We start from the raw sequence: 12,182 nt of genomic DNA, 5'->3' as shown, positions 1-12,182 counted from the left end.
ACCCCTCCTCGCACTTCACGGAGACGCGACGACGAGACGACCCGCTACCACCTTCGAAGCGGGTGCGGCGGCACGGCGGCTGAGCGTAGCCACCGCTGCTGGAGCTATCGCCAGAGGAAGAGCCGCCGTAGCTGGACAAGATGCGGTCGGCACCAAGGGCGGGTTCGCCCTCCTCCTCGTCCCGACCATCGCCAAGGCCGAGCACCTCCTCGCCGTCGTTCACCTCGGGGCAGCACTCGGTGCAGCGACCATCTTCTCCAAACACCCTCACGTAGAGGGTCGCATCACCGTCGTACTTGAAATGAAGGGTGCACCGCCTGCCCAGGCCGCGCGCGCAGGCGAACGTCTGCCAACCGCGGGCCAGAGCTATTTTGCCCGGATCGGAGACCTCAACCACAACCCAAGAAGCTCTGCTACAGCAGCCGTCCGCCTGCAGCCAGAGCCCGCCTGGACCGGAGGCTGGCAGCTCGTCGGCGAAGAAGTGCGGAAGCTGAAGCCAGTTGCTGGCCGGGTTCTCCGGCCAGACGACGAACTCCGGCAACACCACTGCAGAATGGAAGCGCGGCCGGGGAGGCCGCGCGACCATGACGCGTCTCCCTTCGTCAACAGGGCTCCCGCGACTAGAACGACCCCTGCCACGCGCAGCGGCGCCACCGCGGGAACGGGGGGTCGCGGTGTGCTTGCGGGGACGGCCGCGTCCACTCTTGGGCGCCGGGGAGCCGGGCCCCTCGCGAGGGGCCTTTCCCTTCTCTGCGGTGGAGAACCTTTTCGACGGCGCCATCGGAGTCGGTGGTCGAGCAGAAGAAGAAGCAAGCGGAATGGGAAGAAATGGGCGACGGGGGCTCTGCCCCCCTCCTCATTTATAGCAGGAGAAGGCCAACCAGCGCCCCCCACGATCACAGATAATGATGGTTTTCCTTGCATATCGCAGGGACTTGTCAAAGTCGGGCAGTTGCCGAGGTAGCGTGGGGAAGCGGAGACGCCCACGTCCAATCAACCACCACGCGTCGACCAAGGCCGCAGGCTATTGGGGCCCGCGGCGCTCCGTACTTGACCTTTGCCTTTGCCTCGAAGCCAAGCCCGAGCGCGCCTTGGGCCCGGGGGCTATTATCGGCGTTCTGGGAACGGGGGTCTCCGGACTTGCCTGCCTGCGGCCCACGGTGTGGCTTTGCTAGCAGGCCTATACGGCCCATCTTCATCAACAAGGCATCCAAGACCCTCACGAGGGGCCAAGCCTCGTGAGGCGGACGGCGCAAGACCTCCTCAGGAGCAGCCTCGCCAGGCAGGCTCGCGAGGGGCGGAGAGATCAAGGCAAGGCAAACCTCGCGAGGTTCTCGTGACGTGAGCCATGACGATCGAGACCAGGCAGGTGCCAGCGCGCGCAACGTCCTTATTTCCTCTTTGGTGCAAAGGGGGCAAGCGCAGGCGCGGAGTACCGAGGCATCAAGCAAAGGTTTCCATATCAGTGCAATGAAACCAAGACCAACAGGACGGCAACACGGAGGTCACCATAGAGCCCAAGGCGGCGTCATCGCCAGAGCCTTTTGCAGGTGAAGACTGCTTTTATCAGGATAAGCTGTACTAGTTGTCCCCTCTCAAATTGGCCGTTGTTGGCTCCCTTCCCGCTTGATATTTGGGGAGAGGACCAGGGCCTCTATAAATAGGACTAGCCACCACAGTAGAAGGCAAGCAAGCCTGAGCTGATCGAATCCTCACACACACACAAGTTCGCCAAGCACAAGAACACCTCAACCTCAGGAGGTTGTTCTTCCCCTTGTACTGTTCATCATCAACCCAAGAGGCAATCCACCACCACCACACTGGAATAGGGTATTACACCACAACGGTGGCCCGAACCAGTATAAATCGTGTGTCCCTTGTGTTGTGAGTTCGTTGAGTTAGTCCACGAGATATTAGCAAAACTAGGACGTGGATCGGTAGGGGGGAAATCTTCGTGCGCACCCCAGTGTTCGAACCTTGAGGGTTTTGTCGGAACCCGTGATCCGACAGGCATGGTTCGGACGTGTTTTCTCGCGCAACATAGGGATTTTGCGGAAGTCCGGACCGCTCCCAAGCTCTATTGTGACCGCCTTGGCCCCCTAAAAGCCCTCCCATCCCGTGCACTTTCGGTCAGCGCCGCTCCAGAGCGCCATCGTCCGCATTCATGCTCGGGTAGAGCTAATACGACCGCTCACTGGCGCCGCCAGCATTGAGGCGGCACACGGCCGAAAGAGCGTCGTCGGCGTCGCTTCTCAGTGCAGGCGACTGCTGCGCGTTGAAACAACACGAAGGTCGCTCGTCTGTCTGTCTATTTGCCGGCCACATTGATGGCATGCGGTTGCCAAGGCGTCTCCTCCGATGCTACATGTCTGTCCCGCTGCCGCCCATCATTGCTATATAAACCAATGCCCCGGCCATAGCCGCAGTCATCCGCCTCCGATCTATCTCCGCACTACTCACACCATGGATTCCTCCCCCGTCAAAGCTATATGGGATGGGCTGACGTCGGACCAAAAGAAGGGGATGGCCGCCATTGCTACCGGTTGGCTGGCCGGTAGACAACCAAAGGACGACGACGTCCCAATGGATGACGATGCCGACGACAAACCGGCGCCACCTCCTCCTTTGCGGCACCCTCGCCGGTGCATTGCACCATGACAATCGGCGAGGCTCGTGCCCATTACATGGATATGGTGCAGGAGGAGCGAGAGGCGCAGACCGCTGCCAGATACAACAACCACCTCCTCCAGGAGTATGTGCAGGCAGAGGAGCAGCTTGCCGCCAGAAGGGCGGCCGCGCTGGACGCGGACCTGGCGGAGCAGGGGGCGCTGCTCGAGTCCTACCGCTCTACCCGCGAGATCCGCCTCGCTCGCTAGCTGTACCGCTAGCGAGTAGCGGAGGTGGCGACCGCCTACAAGGAGAGCGACGACGCAGGCAAAGTTGTGTTTGGCGAGACCGACGACGAGCAGGAGGACATCGCTGACTCCACGTCCCACCGTGACAACCACGAAGGTGGCACGTCCGTGCGCGCCACCGCCAACGAGGAAGAGTAGTGCATAGTAGGTCGCCGTCGCTCTGGTTTTAGGAAGGCCACCGCTCCTCCCTTCCCATCGACGCCAAGCTTGGTGGGCTCAACATCGGCGGCCGATTACTCACTTGGCGGCGACGTGGAAACAGACAGTTTCACTTCCCGGGTCTCCGAAGGCGAAGCTGGAGAACGTCGATGCGGAACTGGAGAAGACGAAACTTCAGTTCTCGCTCATGGCCGGACATGGGAAACGGGCGTCAACGACCATTTAGATTAGGTATTAATTATACCATGTTTATATGAAATTTGTATTTGTTTATATGAAATCCGGACGTGTTTGAACGAATTTCATGCGGTTGGTTCGAACTGTTGTTAAAATGTATGTGGCTACGGTTGGATGACAACCTCTCCGTGTCAATGGGCTAGTCCCTCTGTCCACGGACGGATACGGGAGGAAATTTGCAGGTTACTGTTGGAGATACCTTTAGTACCTGTTGAACGGGCGCCGTGTCCACCCGGGCACATGGCACGTGGGACCCAGAAGTTAGGTCTAGCGTAAAAATGCTCTAATAGACTAATTAGCATTTTTCGCAAACTGTCAGCAAATGGTGGTGGGTTTCAAGAAAAAAACGAGACATGGTGGTTTTGTGATTTAGGGTTCACATATATGGTTGTTTTTTGCAATTTATCGAAACAATTCCGTCCTCGGCAACGGCAGCGAGGTTCACATCCTGAAGATCAACCAACCCATAGCTCAAAGAATTCAATAATGTGTAGAACCGAGAGGCCCGATCTTCTATTGACATTTTCAATCGATAATGCGGCCGGCCTTGAGCTCATGCAGTACGTACACTGGCAGTGGCTGGCACTGTAGTATGAGATTATTGCAGCAGAGCCGTCATTACAGGTCACGGAGACCCGGCCCCTGTAAACGTGTATCTTTGCGGCTGAATCCCAATCCCAATTGCCACATCCCCGATCCGTCCGACCCGTTCTTCTATCGTGTGGCCGCCTTGCCGCATCCGCAGGCCGTCGGCCGTCGCCGTCGCGCACGCTGTCCTCGTCCACAAAGACAAACCATATATCGACGGCAAAAGGGAACGAGATAACGCTCGCCGCCGGTCCGGTCGCCGACCGATCGCATGTGTTTACCATTTGTATACACTCGTATACCATATACTACTACTATACTGCGTGTGACGGTCGTTCGGCCGAGGGAGCCACCGAGTCAAGATCCGCCGGACGTATCAGATGGCTGGCCTGCAGCTCAATTCGTCCATATCGATCGATCTACCTTCTCCGGCCGTCACATCACACCACAGCGCCGCCGCACTACGATTTTCCGAGAGTTTTAATGATGGCGTCGACCTCCAGCCGCCCTGGATGCACGAAACAGACCAGCGCGTCCTGTAGCATACCATCAGCCGCAAGTGGCCCTGTATATATACGTGTGTGCCTTGTGCAGCTCTTCTTTGTAGCTCCAGCACAGTTCCTTCCATATCTTCCTGCACCTCAAACAGAACGATGGTGGTGACTTCCGAGAAAAGTGCAGCGTGTGTTGCACTCTTGTGCATGTGCTTTCTTGTGACCCATGCGTGCGACACTGGTATGTGTTCTACTCCTATGTCATACATTCCCTAACCAATTTCCCTCCGAAGCTAGCTCAGTTTTGCTCTTCACTGTGAACATGTGACTCTGGCACGACTTTTGTCTTCCGTTCTCCATGATTTTCAACGTTTCTAGACACTCAATTTGGCTCATAAGCTGCTTTGTCGTTCAACTGTTCTCTCTCTCTTTTTTTTGTATGAAAAAAGCACATACTCATTAATTTGTGATGACATTTATATAGGTTCGGCATTTGGATAAAGGACGACTGTTTCATGATGATTGTCTGTGCTAAAAAAAGGAGAACCTCTATAGGCCCCGTCTAGAAGATATTTTTAGTTTGAGTGTGGCTAGGTCTCAGTCGACTGAGGTTTAACTAAGTCTTAGTCAAATGACATAACATGTAAGAGAGAAAAGGAAAAAATTGAAAAGAAATTTTGCACGGATCTCAACATAAAATCTTATGGATATAGTATCAACTGAGACTTAATGAAGTCTCAGTCGACTGAGACTTAGCAAGACTGTTTTGGTTTCTTATCGGTTAGTTCACTTCACTGCCAAGTCGTTAAAAGTGGAAAAATGGAAAAGCTACGCAATCTTTCATAAAAGATGTAGTACAAAACATCATGCATGCCATTTAGATTATAATCATTCTTGGATATATTCAGATGTACTCCAAATCAATTCAAGAAGGAGAAAAGACCAGGGCTCTGCATCGACTCATGCATGCAACCTTCTCTCATTGGAAAGTTTTAAGATCGAAATGTGTTATATACGGGTATAAAATGCTAAAATTCTAAAAACATTAGACATCGATAAGTTACATGGTGTCTCATGCATCACTAGATTTATTGCTGAATAGCCATCCAAATTGGTTCAATGCAGTACATGTTGTCATCTCCATTGGTTGTATGTGGTCGTCCGAGCCTTTGTGCACCGTAGATAGGACCACATACAGATCCATCTAGTACAATTGAAAATAATCTACAGTTCATTTTACAACTTTCGTTCGGTCAAAAACACAACAATTTCATATAGCCCAAGGTAAAGCGCATATCCACACATGGATTTGAGCCTTTAGCCTATGATGAACTCTCACCAACCAATTCCCGAACATATTTGTACCACTTATAGAGGGTAAGTTATATGCTACATGGAGGATATGCTACAGAAGGGTGAGACACGACAATCTCAAATAGATACAAAATTAGTCCAACATTGTAAAAAAACATTCCATACAACCTTGCCATCTTTGTTTTTACTATTGCTGGTATAATTTGCACAAAGTTTTGTGCTGACACATGATTTCTTATCTATATTTTCCGACTATAAGCAAATGGCGTGAGCTTTGGATACAATGGGAGAACCGGCCCAAAACACTGGGGGAGCTTAAGTCCTAATTTCACGGTTTGCTCAAAAGGAATCTACCAGTCTCCAATTAACATCGTGAGAGATTGTGTGGTACACGACCCACAAATGGAGCCCCTAAAGAGATATTATACTTCTACAAATGCTACAATGATTGACAACGTCTTCAACATTGCGGTTTGCCCTGACCCTCTTAACCAAATGGTTATTTATGTCACCAAACATAAAATGTATAAATACAAGCGCAACAATACCTGACCTCACTTATCTTTATTTTGTTTGTTTTCCAGTAAGTTGCTTGGTTTGCTTTCTTTTTTTCTTAGCTCGGCTTTTTAGCTTTGTTTTCCTTTGTTGTTTTGGTTGTATGACTTCATTAACCTCCACCATCTCAATATCTTGTCCTCCTTCTGCCCGAAAATACGTGTCGGAGAAATGGATACAAATGGATGTATCTAGAACTAAAATATGTCTAGATACATCCATGCCTTTGACAAGAATTTCGGACGGAGGGAGTAATAAATAACACACATTAAGAACCCCCCACCTTCATCCTATTGTGGTCTTTTCTATAATGTAAGAATGACTATAATAAAAAGTTCATAAAAATATATGTTCTAGTACGTAAATGTTATCTCCTAGTTCAAAATAATGCTAATTATATGAAATCATTGGGCGAACTGAGTGATGTAGTTGCGATATAATGACACTGCTGGGACTGTCATGGTGGATGGAAAGAAGTATAAATTGAAGCAATTGCATTGGCACTCCCCCTCAGAGCATACCATCAATGGCAAGAGGTTCACATGTGTACTATAGAGAATTGAGAAGCATTCAGCTTTTGTTGTACTAACCGTGTGCACCACTATCTTACCCCTCTAGATTTGCTGTGGAGCTCCACATGGTGCACTACACCGATGATGGCAATATTACTGTTGTTTCAATACTTTATCGGCATGGAAAACCAGATCATTTCCTTTGTCAGGTAAATCACCCTTATATGACAAAGGCATGGACTGCTACTGCCACTATCGCATTGTAGAACACTGCACATTGAAATTCCCCATCATGATCAACTTGAGGATATGATTCAAATAACACGAGTGGTGGCTTTAGATCTAGTTCAATAGGTGGTGGTGTTTTCCCTTAGTGTATCAGGATGGGAGTGTTTTCATGCTTTATATGTTCATTTTGACCGCGGGAAGTAAGAATCCAAACTATAACCAGTCGGCATCACTATAGCACTAGATTATTGAAATGACTAGTAACCCTTAATTAGTTAATTGAGTAGTTTATATACATTCAATACAAGGGTATGTATTATGTGGATAGCTAGGAGACACTCACATGTTCAAGAACTAATAACATGATCACAACTTGTAATTTGATTTGCCATCAATATTTATTGGGCTTGAACTTAGTACTTTGTGCATGTTTGGTCTACATGCATTTCAATATTTTGATTTGTGTTGCACTCATAGATAAAGGATAAGTTAGCTGAATTGTCTGCGGAGGGTTGCAAAGCTGAGAAAGGTGACCCTCTCCCCGTTGGAGTGGTGAATATGAAGGAACTAATGCAGGGTGAGGATAGGTATTTCAGATATGTTGGGTCTCTCACCGCACCTCCATGCACGGAGAATGTGATCTGGAACATTCTTGGCGAGGTATTCCATCTTCTCACATATGGAAAATAGTAAATTTTAATTTCACATTATGTTTACGCAACAAGAGTTACTTATTCATATACTCCGAGATGTCCCGCAGATAAGAGAAATGACAAAGGAGCAGGCTGTTGCTTTGATGGCTCCTTTGGGGAAGAGTTACAGGCAGAACAGTAGGCCGTTACAGTCACTGAATGGTCGCACTGTGCAACTCTATGACATGTCACACAATCAAAATACACGTTAGCCTACTGATGTTCGATCCACGGTGAACTATTATACTCGTTAGCCTACTAAAGTTCGATCCACAGTGAACTATTTTGTTTGATGCCAATCCTGAACGCTGAAGAAAGTGTAAGTTCACATGATAGGTTGCAATAAAATGTAGCCAGAAATGTTGTGCTAGACCATGGTCCAGACGGATCTATGCTTGGTGTCTGCATGTGAGGTCTCCATGTCCTCGGTTGCAACTAAACCGTAGCTACGATCGCTGTCGTTTGTGGTCCCGACGCAACGCGTCATCGATTGTACTGCACAAAGAATTACTACAGAGGATCTCAACAACCCACATGCAGTCCATTTTGTGATGTCGATTCCTAAACCGTGTGAAAAAATAGCTGCTGAAATGGTAGTTGAATTGATAGCCACAAGATAATATTAAAATACACGAGCGAGAATATAGACTATCTCTATGCATAGACAGACTGTTGAAAAAATTGCTTGTGCATATGAGAAAATCCTTTTTGACCATTATTTATATGAACGCACAGACAACCAAATATACACAAGCCGTTGGAGATGCTCTTGCTACTTGCAAAATGAAACGGGGCGTCTACAAATTTGGCTCGGGCGGTCATTTTAGTCCGGCTCTATAATTTTTGCTAGCACCCCCCAATCCATCTTCAAGTTGCATCCATCACACGGTGATCCTGATGCGTAAAGAGTAACGAAGACGGCGCGGAGCACGTGCAACAATACCTTGCTCTGAACCCCAGCCCGTCAAGTGCTGCCCCAAAAGTGGCGGCCACATGGTACCTGCACGTGAAAATCCTCTCACACCCCACCATCTGCATCGATCGATCGATCGATCGGCCAAGACCCTGGACGCTTTTACGGTCAGCAGTGAGCGAATATGTGATCGGTACTTTGAACCCAAAAGCCAGCCTCTTGGACTTGGAGGTGAGAGGCTTCCAAAAACCTGCCGACATGGACAGCAACGACGCGATGCCGATGCGGCAACGCACGTACGCGGCCGGTTTCGGTTTAGTTGGTTGATGCTTGACGCAGCACGTAAAGTTCACATCGATCATGAGGCCCCGAGCGCAGGGGCACCGTACGTGACTGCAGCAGAGCCGTCGTGGAGACCCGGCCCTGTGTCTGAAGCCAGGTGCCAAACTGCCAACGACTCCCATGCAGCATGCATCCGTCCGTCCGTCAGACCCGTTCCTCGGCTCGTTTGGCCGGTTTGCCGCATGCATACGCGGGCCGTCGCCGTCACGCCCGCTGTCCTTGTTCGCCAGGACAAACGGTCGACGGCCAACGGAATTGAGATAAGCTCGCCGTTGGTCCGGTCCCCGGCCGATCGATGTGGACACGCCGTTAGAGCAATTTCAACTGGGCGACCCATTTCGTCCGTCCATGTTCGTTTGGCTCGCCACGGACCAAAACGCGCACGGGCCCAAACACAAAACGCGTCTGTTTCATGTTTGCGCCGACACATTTCAAGCCCAAAATTGAGTTTATAAAAAGTCGGTGCGGGTTTGGGTCTGTGCTTTGGGCCGGCATTTTGGTCCATGACGATCCAAATGAACGTGGGCGGACAAAATGGGTCGGCCGATTGGAGGCCGGCCAATGACCGAACACGGTCGTATTAATAGCGGCCACCGACACCGGGTCCACGCGTCAGCCAATAAAAGCGTCGGGCGGGCATCCTTTTTTAATCCGCGCGTGCGGGGTGGGGGGGAGGGGAGGCTCATCCACTTTCACATTCGTCCACATCTAGCCGACAACAACCAAACCCTAGCCATGGATTTATTCAGCGGCTCCGGCAAGAGCAAGGGGAAGTTCACCCCCGGCGCTTCCTCCTCCCGCACTCTTCATTCTCCGTTGCCGCCCGCCCGCCCCGTGAGGCAGCGGTTGCACATCCCGATGCACCAAGCACGGTGGCACTGGGAGTTCAGGCAGCCGCTGCCGCACGACTGGCATCTCGATCCGCAGTGGATCCCGGTGTCGCAGTCACAGCGGGTGCATGTCGAGGAGGTGCGCATGCGTCTGGTCGCAGCTCACGCCGGAGCAGCGACGTATGCCAGAGCATACGGCGGACTCTCCCCATTGGGAGGTCTGGTTTGCCCTCGAGCACAAGGAGCAACCGCGGCTCAGCTGCAGCATCACCACGTCAACCCCCTGCATATTTCATGTTTTGCATGTTGAGATGTGTCTTTTTCATGCATATTTCACGATCAAGTGGCATGATTGCATGTAAGACATATGATAGTGGGAGTGGGCCTTTTCTTATGCATGTTGTGTGATGACGTGGCATACTTGCATGTTGAGAGAAATAATTAGTGGGGGCTAGCTATTTAGATATACTTCTGAAAGATTACCATAGTGCGTTTTTTTTTTTTTGAGACGATTCTACCATAGTGCGTGTGATGGTGAGGTTAGCTTACCACCCAGCCCAACCAACCCAACCAACGATATCTAACGCAAGTACGATGTGGGCAGAGTGTGCAGACATGTTGCGTCCAATAGCACAAGCGCAGTTGGCTTTATCGCCATCTATCTCGTCTCCCAGTGACCCAGTGCCAACGATGCGTTGCTTACCTTTCGCTTTAACTTTCACAACCGGTAAAGAGAACGAGAACAGAAGAGGAGACGAGAGCAACACTTTGGCCGTTTGCCGCAACGGCACCGTTGGGCCGAGCCACCGGGTCAACATCACCGCCTAAGGCATCATCAGGTCAGGCCGGACAGATGGCTGGCCTGCGGCGCAAGTCCTCCCTATCGATCTATCTTCTCCGGCGGTGACATCACGCCGCCGCCGCCGCCACGGGTGGATTTTTCCGACGCGTTGAAGTTTGGACAGAAGACACTGAAAACGGCTAGGCGAGTCGAGCTTAATGATGGCATCGACCCCAACCACCCTGGACGGCCATGCCGCGCGTGCTGTACCATGCCATACCATCGAGCGTTCGTATCGTACGAGCATCTTAACTGCAGAGGATTCGATCCAGCATGTTTGTAGATGAGCAGATTGATGAACTGACAATGATGCAGTACTGTATTCAATGTTTTCACTTGTACTTAGTACGAAGAAGGAAGAAGAAATCAACAACGGGAGAGATTTGTCTATAGTTCTATACACCGAATGATGCTAGCAGTCTCCCAATGGGCGCCAATGGATGGATGTGAGCCGGGTCGCCGGCGTCACGTCAGAAGAGGTTGAGGACCTCGCGGATGGCGGCGTTGCAGAGCGGGCAGCGGCCGCGGCCGGCGCGGACCTCGCGGGCGCAGGCGCGGCAGAAGGTGTGGCCGCAGGGGACGAAGGCCGCGCCCTTGCGCCGCGCCATGCACACGCAGCACCGCCCGCCCACACCCCTCCCGCTCCCCGCCTCCCCCTCCTCCGCCGCCGCTTCCTGGTCCACGCGCGTCCACGCCCCGGCGCGCGCCGCCGCCGTCGTCCACTGCCGCTCCGCCTGCTCCAGCAGCGCCATCAGCGACACCCGCCGCTCCTCCCCCTGCCCGGGCGACGCCGCCCCCGGCACCGCTCCCGCCACGGTCACCGCGGGCTCCGCGGCGCGCGTGGAGGAGGGGGGAGCGGCGTCGTCCTCGGGGCCGCGGATGACGTCGAGGAGCGTGCGGCGCCTGGCGGGCCGCGCGCCGTCGCCCTCGCCGTCGTCGTCGCGGAGCTTGAGAAGGTCCCGGAGGTTGGAGGACGCGGCGAGCTGCTCCGCCAGCGTGACGCCGCCGCGCCGGGACGGCACCGCCCTCGGCGCCCCCTCCATCAGCGCGCGCGCGAGGCCGCTCGGGTCAGGAGGAGCGCCCTACGCCACGCTAGCTCACGCTACGCGTATGTGGACTGACTCACTCGGGACACACACGCACCGTACGTAACAAGAGCACGAGTCGCGCGCCTAAATACTCCTCCTCGTATTGGACTAGTATAAGTGCTGGTACTAGCAGTACAGTACTGTACCCAGGTAGACTCTTGTGGTTGGATCGGCCATTGTCCGGTGCAGTTGGAGCGAGCGCGCTTCTCTGCGTCCAAATGGCCAAGTTGCGCGCGCGCGGTCGGGCGGCGACGGCGGACGGTTCCGGCGTCGGGTCCGGACTCTCGCGAGCGGCGACTGACTTTCGTCGCCGTTCTGCTGGCCGTAGGGTCGGCACGGTTCTGACGAGCGGTTTAGCCGCTGGAACGTATGGTTGGCGCGGCGCGGCGACCGAGCTCGGGGTGGTGGTTTGCCGTTTGCCGGACGGACGAGGCGGCAGCATTTGTCAAACGTTGCAGCTGCGTCTTGGGACGG

The 12,182-nt window shown here is 52.6% G+C and overlaps 1 protein-coding gene across 1 annotated transcript; it reads left to right on the top strand.

Annotated features, from left to right (window-relative positions):
* The first annotated feature begins 4,552 nt into the window (after positions 1-4,552).
* Positions 4,553-7,906, top strand: LOC125507153 (alpha carbonic anhydrase 1, chloroplastic-like). Its single transcript, XM_048671828.1, has 6 exons — positions 4,553-4,634; positions 5,967-6,178; positions 6,692-6,798; positions 6,881-6,983; positions 7,480-7,662; positions 7,763-7,906. The coding sequence occupies exons 1-6, from the start codon at positions 4,553-4,555 to the stop codon at positions 7,904-7,906; spliced, it is 831 nt and encodes a 276-aa protein (XP_048527785.1).
* Positions 7,907-12,182: the final 4,276 nt, after the last annotated feature.

The sequence above is a fragment of the Triticum urartu genome, chromosome 5 (genome assembly GCF_003073215.2).
Source record: "Triticum urartu cultivar G1812 chromosome 5, Tu2.1, whole genome shotgun sequence".
Taxonomy (NCBI): domain Eukaryota; kingdom Viridiplantae; phylum Streptophyta; class Magnoliopsida; order Poales; family Poaceae; genus Triticum; species Triticum urartu.
This window is presented reverse-complemented; position numbering and strand designations above follow the sequence as displayed.

What these genes read in the sequence shown, in the direction of transcription:
- LOC125507153 (XM_048671828.1), top strand. Translation starts at nt 4,553, where the DNA reads ATGGTGGTGACTTCCGAGAAAAGTGCAGCGTGTGTTGCACTCTTGTGC. An exon ending in CAGATCATTTCCTTTGTCAG is followed by an intron (nt 6,984 to 7,479) that starts GTAAATCACCCT and finishes TTGCACTCATAG; the next exon opens with ATAAAGGATAAGTTAGCTGA. An exon ending in TCTGGAACATTCTTGGCGAG is followed by an intron (nt 7,663 to 7,762) that starts GTATTCCATCTT and finishes GATGTCCCGCAG; the next exon opens with ATAAGAGAAATGACAAAGGA.